Here is a 15,367-nt window from a genome sequence, read left to right as displayed (position 1 = left end):
ATAAAGTTTCAATTCTGATGACCTTCTAGAGAAATTTATTTGGAAGGTCTGAATGGCCGGATGAGTCTCATCACTGATTACAGAGAATATCAAAGATGATATTGCATGCTAGCTGAATACCTCTTCACAGTTAGTTAAAGAAAGAAATAAAGCATAAAAGAGAGAAAGCTTTGTCTGTGACCTGTACTTCTACTTGTAGCTTCTCTCTATAAGACTCAATTAGATTATTTTATTCTAAGATGTTCTGACCATATTTACTTTAGAAAAACAAGCAAACTTTAAACTGCTCGCATTTTGACTCAAGTAAAAGATGAACAATTAGCAATCTAGCAATCACCTCTGAAATACTCAGGCTGACTGGTTTGCTCAGTGCTACATTAGCTGTCACAGAGGGAAAGAAAGAATTACACTTTTCACGACAGCATTCAGGTATCCTAATGATGAGAACCAACATTTTCTCCCTACAGAACCTGCCAACCCATTTGCCAAATTCTACGAAAGATAAGGCAGTTCTAGCAGAATATGTCTTTCTTCCACCTCATAAGAAAGTTCCAGTTTCTTGCTCAGAAAAATAAAAATCATCCTTACTTCACAATCAGTAGAGAACTGATTCCACTCTGAAATTGTACTTTTCTGAATAAGTCAGATGGAAAAAGCTTTATCTTGTGGTTTGACTGAAAACGAGAGAAACATCTATTGGGAAGAGGCTGGGAAGGCAGAGCTCAAACATTTGACAAAAGGGACAAGTTAATGGATAGAGAGCAGTTTCTTAGTGAAAAGCAGAATATAAAGAATTATCACATGGTTCCACAGTCCAGCCACCACTTTCTGCTTCCACTTATTGTAAATGTTATGTCTCTGTATACTTTAAGACTTGATTCAGCATATAAAGATTCAGAATTTCTTCCCTAAATTTAGTCATCACTGTTCACATCTTAATCCAAGCTTCTTAAATATGAACAAGAAAAAAAATAAAGTTAGAGCCATATAAAGCACTATTTTACTAATGGAAACAAAATGACACACAGACACACACATATATATACATGTTAGAATAATTTGTGTCATGAAGTCCCACTATTTATAAAAATGCTCACCAAGAACAAACAAATAAGCCAAAGAACATTTTTTTACTTGTCAATAATAATGTCATAATGAAGGAAATTATTTTGTATGCATGCAAGGACTTCATTCTGTTACATTTAATAGCTTTAATTAGAGAGATATATGTTCAAGTACAGGTGATAACATTCTTTAGAATAAACTTAGTTGTAATTACTTGAGTAATGACTTCAACGTTGAATAATTCAATTAATATTGAATATGTTCAAATAACAGTCAGTAATAAAGACAGAAACCTCACATGTTAGAGACCAATGCCAGTAAAGTATAAATAACAACAATCTTCACTTATGTTGAAGATAAAGTGTATCTCGCACTGTTTTAACTGTAATTTAACCAACAACTGTCCATCCTTCATTGCTTTTCAGTATCTGAAGGTATGAAAATTGGAACAAATAATTTCATCTGGGTGATCAGAGGCAAATAACATAGGAATAGGTATAAACAGGCAACAGAAAAAATGTTTCATCTGTTACTGCACGTGGAGTGTTCAAGGGATCAGAAACATTACAATGTCCTACTATAATCCTGTCCTCTCACAAAATCCATGTTTTGTCACTAATGCCACCAGAGAGAACTTCCAAAACATCACCTCATTCAACATGCCTTGAAACAGGTGAAACACCAAATAAGCAAAATTTAACTTACAATTGACACTGATACTTATAAAATAGATGGTTTCGAAAACAAGATGTACCTCAAGAAGCATTAAAAAAAAATCCAATAAAATACAACCAATCCTGCTATTTAGCCTTCACTGATGAGAATGAAGAGAAGCATGGCACAGTTTGCATACAATTAAGATGGGCATGCTGTCTTCCATGATTAAACATTCTTACAATGCCACATTTCAAAGAAGTATCCTTAAACAAAACAATTTATTTCTAATTCAGAAGGTAATATTTTAGTGCTGAGCAGTTTAAGTAAATAAGCACTAATCTCAGGAGATTTGATGAGTATAATGTGGTAGGAGAAAAAAAAACAAATCAATTAAGCAGCTACCCTGATATGAGATGCCTGCAAGAAGAATTAAATAGGATCTGAACCGTTTACGGAACTTTTGAAACATGAAGGAACTTCATTTGCCATCAGCACCTGGGAAAAATGATTTATTGTTACTGACCATTACCATGTGGGTATCCTGGTAACAGGGGATGTTTGAGAAGGTGGAGATGCTGAATGCCTTCTTTGCTTTAGTCTTTAATGCCAAGTCTGCTGTTAGGAAATCCCAGATCCCTGAGGAAAATTAGAAACTGGAGAAAGGTTGACTTCCCCTTAGTTGAGAAGAAGCTGGTCACATATTGGTGATGGAAAATCAATGCATTTAAATCCATGGGCCCTGATGAGTTTCAGTCAAGTGTGCTGAGGGAGCTGACGGAGGCGGTTGCTGAACCACTCTCTATCATCTTCGAAAGATCTGCCTGAAGACTGGAGGATAGCTAGTGCCACCCTAGTCTTCAAAAAGGCCAAGGAGGAACTGAGCAACTATGGGTCAGTCAGCCTCACTGCTGTCCACGGGAAGGCAATGGAACAACTTGTTGTGGATGTCATCTCCAAGCAGGTGGAAGAAAATAAGTTTATCAGGAGTAGTCAGCATAGGTTCACCAAGGGGAAATTTTGCTTGACCAATTTGGTAGCCTGTAATGATGTCATCATCAGCTGGATAAACGTGGGGAGAGCAGGAGATGTTGTCTACCTTAACTTCAGCAAGGTGTTTCACAGTCTCTCAGAACATCCTTGCAATGAACCTTAGCAAGAGTGGGATAGATGAGCAGACAGTGAAGTAGATTAAGAACTGCCTGTCCGGTGGAGCTCAGGGGATTGTGATCAGCAGTGTAGAGTTTAGTTGGAGGCTTGTAGAAGGGTTCTCCAGAGGATGACTCTGGGTGTGGTCTTATTTAACACTTTCATCAATGACCTGGATGAAGAAATAGAGTGCAGCCTCAGCAAGTTTGCCGATGATGCAAAGCTGGGAGGAGTGGCTGACACACCAGAAGGCTGTGCTGTCATTCAGCAAGACCTAGACCTAGAGACCAAGTTCAGAAGAGGGCCATAAAGACGATAAGGGGCCTGGAGCATCTCTTGTATGAGCAAAGGCTGAGAGACCTGGGGCTGCTCAGCCTCAAGAAGAGAAAGCCCCTCCTTCTAAAGTGAAGGAGTTAAATTGTAGAGGGCAGATTCTTTTCAGTGGCATGCAGTGATAAAACAAGGGAAAACTGGCAGAAACTAGAATGCAGGAAGTTCCACACTAACTTAAGGAAGAACTTATTTAGTGTATTTAGTGTGAGTGATGGAGCACTGGAACAGGCTTCCCAGAGTAGCTGTGGAGTCTCCTTCTCTTAAGATATTCAAGACCCACCTGGACACTTTCCTATGTAACCTTCTATAAGACACTGTTATAGCAGGAGGTTGGACTCTAAGATCTCCAGAGATTCTTTCAAATCCCTATAATTTTGTGATTCCTTGATGATCAGAAATGATCTGGGTAAAAATATAGCTAATATTAATTCTCTGGAAATTATGCCTCCCAAAGATTATGCTCTATTAAACTAGTACTGGACTTCTTTATTACTTTATCTCATGTATGTTTCTTTTGAATTAAAATAAAATAGATATCATACAAGAGTCCTTTAATGCCCCTCTCAATACATAACTTTTTGTATAAATGAAACAAAATCAGGAAGTACTATGCATATGAACCACACAATGAAAATAAGAAAATCTGAAAAGAATTTTGGAAGTTGGGCTTTAACCCCCTTGTTATAAACAGCTTGGAGTGCAATGAGTTTAAATTTTAACTTTGAATCTTCTGACCTTACTGGATCATAAGTGAAAATTGATTGACTCTTCTAAAACATTCCCTTGTGAGTGTTCAGACATAGCTATTTTTTCAGCTGTTAAAGATAGTAGGTAGTTGTTTCTATGGAAGTCCAGTCTTCCAGAGGAAGAGGATCTACAGTGTCACCTTCAGAAGGCATTAGAAATCATCTATCTAGAAACGCTCACTCAACTGACTGCAGTGTGCTTTAAATACATTTGTTCAAAATGAATATGTTTATGGTCTAATTCCACAGAAAAGTGCACTAAGAACAAAAGCTCAAGATTCTCGGTCTGATGAAAACATCATTGCTTTTACTGTCCTTGTGTTTCTTAAGTCTTAGAAATATCTTCTAATCAAAGATCACATCTGTTCCTTATCTATGACCCAAACAAGCATATCTCTACCTGTAACCATGAAAAGCCATTTAAGAGCTACCAAACAGTTACTGTATGGCTCTGACTTTCTTCCTTTGGAAGAGTTTTCCACAAATCTTCCAAATTTAAGAATGATTACACTCTAGTAAAACCTTTATGTTTACACTTACAAAGTACTATTCATTTCAAATAATGGGATTAATTCCTGAAATTTGTTATGACAATTTGTTTCTTTCTATGACCATATTCCTCTCTAACTTTTCTAAATTAGCAGTCTGCTCATTCAAAGCAGTTATCCAGATCTTACTTTGGGATACAGACCTTATGCATATCAAGTCTTCACAAAAGTTTTTGCAGGCATCTAGAATATACACAGCTGGTGATGATATTTGATTTTATCTAGAGTTAGTACTTCTGTTTTGCTTGACCACATGTCATAATAACCTCTTCTTGAAACCTTAGGTTCAAGTTACTACTTTGCTAACAGCAACTTTTTTAGTGGTTATGACTCAGATAAGGCTTGTAGTTAAACTCTTCCAGTTGAACAAGATCACAACATGTGCTTAGAAATGAGGTCTGAAGGGAAGAGGACAGACGTTTAGCTTGATACAGAAGGTGAGAGATCTGGCAACCATACCGTGCTCCCACTTATCCCATGTCCTACTGACACCATGAGAAATGCTGGATGTACAAGGCAATGATCTTTGCTCAGGGGTGCCTGCCCACTCTGGAGTTTGCAGCAGCCCTTGGCCAATGTGTGCAGGGCATCAACACGGTTCCAAACACCTGGAGACCTTGGGTTACACTGCCCAAGTTCTAGGAGCCAAAGCTGAAATCTCCCTTGGCCCCAACAAAACCAACCACAAACGCTCCCAATGATTACCACATTTCCCATTTTTCCCTTCTGCTGTTAGTAATTACTGACCAGTGATAGGCATCAGGATGCTGAACTGGGCAAATCTGTTGTGGTGATGCGTACAGTCTTACATTCTCATTATTTCTTCAAGACACAGTTCCAGGTCCGTTAGTTTTAACCTTGTACATGACCTAGCCAGTAAAATATGACTGAAGAGTCACACTGTGCTGGCACAAGCTGTATTTTATACGTACAACTGAGGAAAGTCAGGTGCTAAAATTAAACAGAACAACTCTAAGGCAGCAACCAGTCAGACCATAATGCAGATAATTTTCCTGATGTTACTGGGAATCATTTTGAACCTGTAATAAATCTACATTCAAGTGTAATCAACATACAGATGATGCTTCACTTAATAACCATGTTTTATGGGAAGAACTTCAAAACCTATAGGCTTTTAAATATCTCCTAAATAAAACATCCATCACACCACAGTGTCGGGGAAGAATTTTACAGCTGAGTTATACCCATTTCAACAATAAAAATGTACCTCAGTGTTCCCCTGCATACATATCTGTGAAACGTACCTCCAAACTTCTTCTGAGATTAAAAACCAAGCATATGACTTAAATTACTGAGAAGCTGTGAAACATTCAGAAACTGCGGTGGTGGAAGAGTTTGGAGAGGCACAACTATAGATGTGGTTATGCCACTTAAAACACACATTCATCTTTCCCCGCTAATGAAAAAAAAAAAGAGAGAAGAGAACAAGTCATCAGACAAAGCACGGTCAAGAAGCTGTACTAATTTATTTCATGCAATATGATTATAAACTGTGCAGCCTCACTGAAGAGTCATATTAAGCCCGGTGTAATTATTCAGTAAATAGATGCTTAGTTGAACACTTTAATGCTAGCAAAGTGGCTAAAATCACTTAAAGTCATTTTTCCACAAATACAAACAAAAAATCCTCAACAATTCTGCAGCTATTGATGTGCAGTGTTATCACATGTCATCCAGCCATCCCAAAAGAACAGAATCTAATGGGACTTATGCACTCTTCTTTCACTTTTCATGTACAGTATGTATGTACTTCCATCAGATAACCAAAAATAATACATCATGCAGTGACACCAGATTGGGAGTTCATTACAGTGTGTTATGAGTAGCATTATAGATCTGCCTATCAGTTATATCTAACAGATCTGCACATCCAGCTATCACATATTTAGGAAGTCATTCTAGTTGCCAAAGCTTTGTATCAAATACAATCCTTGCAAGCAAGGAATACTTCTCAGATAAAAATGACACCATAACTGTCAGTAACTCATTTTTCCCATGGCTTGGCACAGGTCAGAGCATGCTGCAGAGGTCAGGAATAAACTAAGCCGTACCTACTGAGAAGTCAAAAGGGAAATACTGCATCACTGATACTGTTCCAGCTATGCCAAGCTTCCTGAAGAACAAGAGGCTGCATGTGATGTGTCTCGTTAAGTTCTTTGTATCCAACAATTTTTCCTCATTTGAGAGGTACTAAGTGTAGGCACACTGGTAGCAAGCATCTGTGACATTACAGACTTGTAAGCTGGAAGTAATTGTTCTGTAACTCTTAAGTGCAACTGATACTGCATTCGTCAACACCTCTGATTGACCCAAAACATCAAGAAATAAAATCTGTTTTCATAATGTACATGCATATTAGATGTACATGTGTGTACAAAACAGTTTTGTACGTTAAAAAAAACACTCATTTTCTGTGAATCATTTGCAATCCTACACAGGTCACAGGTAGAATTTAACTCCTTTGGGAACTTGGAGTACAGAACAGCTACTGCAGTCCTGCCAAGCCAGCAGCACAGCAGAGGGGCATGACGTACAGAAGGAGTCGGGGCTTGGGCACTTGCACGGCAGCAGTGGAAGGGGAGCACTGAGGCCTCCTGGGCTCTGTCAAGAGCTCTAGGACAGATGATAAGAGATATTGTAAAGTGATAAGGACAGTGTAGCAAGGGACGTGGAAAAGAGTACAGTGGTGATTCCATTCTTAAGGTTCTCTTGCATTAGTTCTCTAATTTAAAAGAGTGACATTGACCAAAGAGGGATCAAGCTAATCCTCAACTCTTTTCTAAGTCAGAAGTACAGTTTCTACTCTTGTTCAGGGTCACAGGATGGTTTTGATTGGAAGAGACCTTCAAGCTCATCTAGTTCCAACCCCCCTTGCACTGGCAAGGACACAAGTCCCATCTATATTGGCCTTAAACACTTCACGAGATGGGGCAACCACAGCTTTCCTGCAACTTTTCTGCAATGTTTCACTGCCCTCAATGTAAAAAATTTCTTCCTTACACTCAGTGTACATCTACCATCCTCCAATTTAAAACCATTGCCCTCTCTCCTGAAAAAGTCTTTCAATCTTCCTTATAAGCCTCCCATACACACTGTAAAGCCACAGTGAGGTCTCTCAGGATCCTTTTCTTCTCCAGGCTGAACAAGTGCCGCTCTCTCAGCCTGTGCTCATGGGAGAGATGCTACAGCCCTTTCCTCATCCTCAGGGGTCTCCTCTGGACCAACCCCAACAGCTCCACATCGTTCCTGAGCTGGCGGCCCCAAAGCTGCACCCAGTTCTCCAGCTGGAACCTCACAAAGGCAGAGCAGAGAGGGACAATCCCCTACCTCTCCCTGCTGGCCACCTCTCTTTTGATGAGATACTGTTGTCCTTCTGGGCTGCAAGCAGACACTGCTGCCTCATGTCCAGCTTTTCAGCCACCAGGACCCCCAAGTCCTTCTCTGCGGGGCTGCCCTCAAGGAGTTCTTCTTGAGGTCCATGCTCATATCTAGGATTGTTCCAAGGGCAGCACTTTGCAGTTGCTCAGTCAAGCAAATCTCTCCTTCACCCATTTTGAAACAAGCAGTAACATTCATGCAACATTTTGTCAAAAAAAAAAACCCGAACCATTCAGTCACCACGGCGCACCAAATGTAAGATCCCCTTTATGAAGAAATGCCACTGATGTTTAGCCAAAATCTTAGGAATTGGCACAAAAGAAACAAGAAGCAGAAGATCGGTCCCAAGATATTTCAAACTTCCTGCAAAACAGGTTGAATAAGAACAACCCATTTTAATGGGAAAACAATTGCTACAGCCCAAAAGTGCAGTATTAATTTTGTGTTAATATCAGTTTTTCATCAAGTGTTCATGAAAAATTACAAGTTGCAGACTGTAGACAATGGAAGATTCAACCTTTCTGTTAACTTACTTAGAACAAATGTCTAAACTTTCCTCCTCACAAAACGTGACTACAGTGTAACTGGGGCTGTGACACAAACTTTACTTTTAAATTGATAATTTCTGTGCAGGAACCAATTTTCTACTAAGTGACAGCATTTCTCCTTCAGTTTTCTATATTCTGCCATTTCAGAAATCAGCACAGTAGTGAAAAACAACCCACGGTATCAGAAGCTGTTTTATTTTTCACTTTTGACCACTGTTGCATACGTTAGTGCATACGATATGCTATTATTTGGTGGTCAAACTTGACCTACACACTAATGCGAGGCTACAGGACTTCGGTCAGGTGCATCACAGATGGGCTTCAGTTTGTAATTTCACCGTCTTGGTAGAATTTAGTGTCAAAGGCTTTAGTTCTAAAAATTAAAACAAAAATACCAAATCATCATCTGAAAGGAAGTACCACCTTGAGAACACAAGACATTGGGGTGAAAAAATGCATATGTGTACAGCAAGACACTTGAAGAACTAAAAAAAATAAGTCCATCCATTCCATAATTTACAAAAATAATCATAATAGAATTACAGGACTTAAATATGTTCATCTTTGATATTTTCATGAATATCGATGAAGTCACCTTAAAATGCTAGGTTTACAGGCAATGTCAAGGTAAAATATATAGTGAAGAAAACACCAATGCACACATGAACTTGCCAAGTTTACACAAACTGCTTTGCTTGCTTCCTGGTAAACCTCAAAAGGAATGTTTTCATCCAAACAGCAAATGCAGCTCAGGTCTAACTACAGCCTCTCAAATGGATCAATCCAGCAGACCATGTACGTGCACACCCTGTATGTACAGCTAGAGGAAACACTTGGTTGCTTGGTAATCATCTTGCTATCATCTCCAACAGGCAGAGAATTTTAGTACATTTCCTCTGCAGTTAGTACAGAAATTATTGAATTTTAGAAGATACTCCGCCAAACTCGGCACAGCTTTAACACTGTGCACTTCAGTACCGCCACTGGTGCTCCTGACCTGGCTGATGCACAGCTGTCCTGGGAAGCACCTTCCTGGGATCACTTCCACATTTCATCAAACAAATCCATCATGCCAACCACAATTCAGGCTGACTTTAATCCCAGATGTGATAGCAAGGATCTGCCAGAGAAGGTCAAGTGATATGACTGCTGAGGCAGCACAACTGCAGCTGCTTTCCAGATGAACCACCTACATGGTGTGGTGATTGTACTTCTAAGTACACCAGGGAAGATGATGAGAACAAGCGACAACCTTGCAACAGGTGGGGAACCAGACAGTAAAGTGAACTTTTCACAGTGTACAAGAAAGTAGACCTAGCACTTGCTGACTTCTCAAAAAGTACAGAAACACGAAAGGCTTGGATGAAGAAAGATGTCCTAAAATGTGCCTAATGACACAAAATTCAGGAAAAAGGAGGAAAAAAAAAAAAGACAGCACTTTTGCTTATATTTACCCTTAGCTGTCTTGTTCACCAGTTCCTCCGACTCTGTCCACCTCACCAACATGTTGTCACTTGAAAAGTCAAACTTGCAAACGGAAGCACTATGTTCTTAGCCTCACCCATAGAGGCTGGCAAGATTACTAAGTATTTCATTTTCCATCTAGAAAGGACAGCCTCTTCGATGCTTTTTGCTACATGCTTCACATTTCCATCAGATCATCTCCCCCCTCAATAAATATATATCCAGTCATTATTACCACAATCGCGAGAAAGCTGAGAAACAAACATGCAGGATGTACAGTCAGCCCAACAAAGCCACTCTTTCAGCCTGCAAGAACACTTCTTCCATGTTTCTATCTTTCAATTCCCAATCAGTGGCCTACAGTTAGGCTCCCTCTCTCCAGAGATTATATCACATCCACAGTAAAAGTAAAAATCAACCTACAAACAACAACTAATCCACTTTTTTTTTTTTTTTAATAATTTATTTTTATTATTATTTTTAAAGGTACTTACCTTCATTTTTATTGGTTATACAAAGATTTCTCTCTTATATTTTGGAAGAACCACAACACCTATCATTCATATTTAGCCTAATACTCTCAAATAGATTACGCACTTTCTTTTTGTTCAAAACACACGATCAAGATTCAAAAGAAAAAAATAAAGATAAACCAAATTGCATTAGACTTCAATAACCAGACTAAAAAAAATACTGTATTGCATTCATTACAAAGAAAATATCCATGAAACAGTCACTCATACGTGGTAACTCACAGAATGTTTAGATTACGTAATGTTCAACATTTCAGGTCAACTTGCAGTTGTGTACTTCCCAAGTAAGTATTCACTACATTTAAATTATCTGTGATTTTCATAAATTGCATTACAACATAAAATTTGTCCAAAACGATCAGCAATTTAGAAAAAAGACTGCAAAAAAGACAGCTTGACAGGTTGACCACATGCAAGTCCAAAAGCATCTACAATTTTAGCACCTCCAATAAACTTTGCACTTAACAATGAAACAATGTTGACTGATTTTAAAACTAAACAGAGCAGTTTATCACTTCAGGTGTTTTGAAAAACAGGCTTCTGCCCAAGGAACTGCGCACCTATCCTGCCTAGCAAGAGTGACCATGGTCAACGGCCTACTGGAACCTTTCACAAAGCCAACACTTCCAACACAAGTCAACCAAGCAGTGGTCACGGTTAACTTCAGCCCAATGTCCAGCAAACAGTTTTTCTGGTCACACTTACGCCTATCAAAACCAACAACCCATTGTTGGTCATTGAACAAATCCAGAAAGATGCAACATTCAAGTACTAGCCACAAGATGGTCTGCAAACCCAACTCTTCCAGCCTGACAGAACTTTTCCTGAAGTCAAAGCAAAGCCGGGACAAATTTCCTCTATGGAGAGCAGTCTCTAAATTTCTTGCCTACTTCCAGGGATCATCCCTTGGAGACTGGCTTAAGCCATGCAATGAGGGTGGGGAAACTTGCCAAAGCAATTAGCCATGATCTATCTGCCTTGGGAACATAGGCCTCTAGTCTTCCCGTCCATCAGTTCAGCACCTCCACTCGGCACTCGACTCGCTTAGAACACCATCCCTCAAAGAGAGCCTTCCACCTCAACACGGGGGTGCAATCCCACCGGTGAGATACGAGCACACCACCAGCACGGGAAGCCATCGCCTTCTGTCAAGTGTCCTGAAGGCCGGTTGGCTGCTTTGACCTTAGCATTCCAGCCCATGGATATAAATATTTTTTACTGAGCACTGCCGAAATGCCCATTACCCCCCAGATAAAAGCGTTTTTGTTTGGTGGAAGACTATTTATTCAACTGAAAGACAAGAAAACGACAACCTCATCTCAGCTCCCAGGGATGACTTCTTGCAAAAATAAAAACAAGGAAGTTAAATCCAAGAGGACCATCATGCTTTTCAATTAAGGGCAAGGATGTGAAATTGACACACTCGGGACAGGAAATTCGAAGTCGCACCCTCCCGTGTCCCCCAGAGCCGACGGGCGGGGGATGTCGTGCGGATCCCCGCTCCCCGCACCGCCCCGAGTTCTCATCGCGGCGTTTCGCACGGCGGCGGCGCGCGATGGTGGCACGGGACTCCGGGACGGAGACGGATCGGGGCCGAGTCCCCCCCAGCCGGCGCACGGCGAGAACTCGGCGCGGCGCTGCGGGCTGCCCGGGGGGCTGTCAGGGCGCTCCCTCCCCGCTGCCGCCGGGCCGAAGTGCCGTGCGGGCGGCTGCGTGCCGCGGGGGGGGGGGGGGGGGGAAGGGGGGGAGCGCAGGCCACGGGCAGCACTTCGCCGTCTCCTCCGTTCGCTCACATTTCCGTCCTCCCCCGGCGGAACCGGGGAGGGGAGCGGGGCGGGGGGCCGGCGGCTGACGGGGCCCGGCGGACGGGGGAGATCGGAGCTCCACCGCGGGCGGGGCGGGGTGGCCGGCGGGGCCGGGGGCAGGGCGGACGCCCGGGGGCTGTTACCTCGTAGAGTTCCTCGGAAGCCATGCTGGGAGCCTCACAAGGTGGAGTTGGGTGCTGGTTTGGAAATACTTTGTTCCAGTTGGTGTCCGTGTGGCCTCCTCTTCTCCCTCCTCCTCCCCCGTCTTCTCCGTCGCTCTCCTCCTCCTCCTCCTCCTGCTGCTGCTGCTCCTCTCCTCCTCCTGCTCCTCTTCTTCTTCTTCTTCTTCTTCTTCCTCCTCCTCCTCCTCCTCCCTGCGCGTCTCTCTCCAGCGCAGCTAGCAGCTCCGCTCGCTCCGTGCCGCTGAGGTGCTGCTGCTGCTGCTGCTGCTGCTGCTGCTGCTGGCGGCGGGGCTGTGCGCACCGCAGCTGCGCAACTCGCTCGCTCCCCGCTCGCCCTCGCGCTCTCCCCCTCGCGCACCCCGCCGGGCGGGCACGCACGCACACACGCGCGCTCACACACACCCGGGCGCGCACACGCGTGCGGGCGGGCGCGCACACGGCGGCGCGCCCCGCACCCCCACCCCGCTGTCCCCGGCCGGCTCGCTCGCTCGCTCCCTCCCCAGGAACACTAATCGAGCGCAGAGAGAGCGCCACACGTAACCACTCCGCCCCGGCTCCCGCCGCCCCCAGCACCACCATCCTCCTCCTCCTCCTCCTCCCCGCGCTTTGATCTCCCATTGTCCGCCCGCCCGGGTCCGCGGGAGGGCGCGGGGCGCGGAGCGGCCGTCTGCGGGGCCGCCGCCCGCTGCTGCGGGACGGCCGCGGAGTTCGCCCGCCCGCAGCAGCCCCGCTCCGACCCCCGCTGGGCCCAGCCCGTGGCGAGTGCCCCCGTGCGTATCCCGGCGCGCAGAGAGTTGGCAGAAGGTCCTTCTGAGCCAAGGACGTGGCGAACATGCAAGGGAAACGGGCGAGAGGAATGGCTGGTGCTCACGGATCCTTGCCGACCACAAGCCCCAGTCTTGAGTCTGGCAACTGGCTGTGTTTGCGGTGTTAGGGAAGGCCACACTGAGGCCTTGCTGGCATGAAGGTCGAAGGAAAACAGCTGAGCTCTTGACTTTCGTGGGGCCGGCATTAGTTACTCCATGCAACTTGCCACCAAGGATCTCATTTGGGGTGTTCCATGGGGAACTGCACAAACAAGATGCCTTGTAGTCAACTGCCGACTTGATGGACTGGATGCCTCGTTGTGCCAAGTCAGACATGAAGAGTCACTCCTTCAAGAGCAGAATCTGCAAGGTGGTGTTTCTGGTCTTAAAAGATAGAAGGGTGGGACAAAACCAGTCAGACCAAGCTCAGGACAAGAGCTGAACCATAAGGAGGCATTCATCCTGATGTTTCTTACCCTGCTCTGCACCAGGAAGCCTTACTCTACTGCAGAACAGCACAAGTTAAAGCAGAGTTCAACACATTTGTGTGGTCAACCCACACACTGACTCAACCAAGTCTTGATCAAGTTACCTCTTGTTTTCGTAGATAGTTTTTTTTCTCTTTTTTTCCAAAGGCTTTGCAAAGCATTTCAGATGCTCCTCAATATTCTACTTTGATAAACAAGTTTTGAACTGTTGCTCAGCAGGTGTCCTCTTAGAAAATGTTGATCTGTTTGTGAGATTTGGATAAGTTACACAGAAAGAGATGGAAACTCTTTTAGTGGACATCGTTTACCTGTCCATTCTTAGTTGCACATTGTTTGCCTCCTCTAGGTCAATGTTCTTCTTCTAGATGACTGAAAATCCGACCTGATGCAGGACTGCCAGACAGACACTATTTGCATAAATAAAATACTTGCCACCTCTCATACTTTTGTAATTTCTTAACTAGTCTACGGGAAGTTTAGAGCAGACCTATGTTTAAACAACCTCTTCAGGTCTTCAAGACTTGGGCTTAGACTAAGTGTCACCTTGAGCTGAGCATTTACTCACAGTTCCTGGGATGTGTCCTGAATCCTTTCTGACTGTACTCAGCATGCCATCATTATTGTAGTCATCTTTTGAAGGATGTTTTTTAAAGTAATTTGTGCTCATGTTTTGGCAAAGAGATGGCAGCAGTGATTGCTGAAGATGTTACTTTGCTTGCAAGGCATAAGAATAGAACACAGAAAGTTCATCTTATTTTTTTTTTTCTAAGGGTTTTACCATTGAAGTCAACCAGATCTTAGGCATTTTGTTCTTCTGGATGACTAAAAAGAAATACAGTTCATCAGTATTGTTCTATTTTTAGTATTTCAAGGAAACAATGAAAGCTGAGTTATTACTAATTTTTTATGTTTCAGTCATCCTCCTCATTTTGTCTTCAGTGAAGGAAGTTCTTCTTTCACACGTATTCATTGTTTGCCATGCTATTAATTCCTCTTTGCATCCTATTCTAAGCTTTTGTCCTTGTAGGTTTATAAGAATTATCACATGAATTAACCACGCTATTTGATAAAGCAAGATGCTGCTGCCATTGTTCAAGCACCTGACAGGTACCAAGTTTTGTGACCTATCGAAGTTAAGCAGTTGGATTTGGTTACAGTAAGTTTCACAATAGCTTGCTCTCATCTTGCTCAATCTAACAAAAAAATATAAAAATCAAGTTGTCTAAAAGTTGTATGGTGAACTGCCACATCAGCATTGCCATCTTATTTTCTCATGTATTTCACACTTCTCTAATCCAGGAAGCACTTGTCAATTATTGCTATTATTTTTAAAACAGTGTTTTAGCTGTTAAAACCAAACTTTGTAGCAACTTTGTGAATGGCTACAGTAACAGGGCATGTAAACGTCTCCAGCAGAGAGGCTGTAAGCAGAACACCAACTGACCAGTCCAGGAAACTGGAAAACTAGGCCAGCTGCAAATCTGAAAGTAGCAGCAAGTGTTCTTCGAGATACTTGAAACTAGCTCAGTTAATCCAGTCTTGGTAAGAATCAGAAAACGGGAAAAATGCAGGTAGTGTTAGCATACAGAGCTTCCAGTCTGAAGTAGACAACTGGCTTGGCAGTCTTAGTGAAAGTCAGGACAGCTG

The 15,367-nt window shown here is 42.8% G+C and overlaps 1 protein-coding gene across 2 annotated transcripts in view; it reads right to left on the bottom strand.

Annotated features, from left to right (window-relative positions):
* CDYL (chromodomain Y like) overlaps positions 1 to 12,894 on the bottom strand; it is a 103,976-nt gene extending 91,082 nt beyond the window's left edge. The window contains exon 1 of one of the 2 annotated variants that reach the window (XM_048938471.1): positions 12,388 to 12,894. In XM_048938471.1, coding sequence (XP_048794428.1) covers positions 12,388 to 12,411 — 24 coding nt within the window. In that variant the 5' untranslated portion in view covers positions 12,412 to 12,894. The remainder of the gene's footprint in view (positions 1 to 12,387) is intronic. The other variant, XM_048938474.1, reaches the window with a different exon arrangement.
* Positions 12,895 to 15,367: the final 2,473 nt, after the last annotated feature.

This window comes from Lagopus muta, chromosome 3 (genome assembly GCF_023343835.1).
Source record: "Lagopus muta isolate bLagMut1 chromosome 3, bLagMut1 primary, whole genome shotgun sequence".
Lineage (NCBI taxonomy): Eukaryota > Metazoa > Chordata > Aves > Galliformes > Phasianidae > Lagopus > Lagopus muta.
This window is presented reverse-complemented; position numbering and strand designations above follow the sequence as displayed.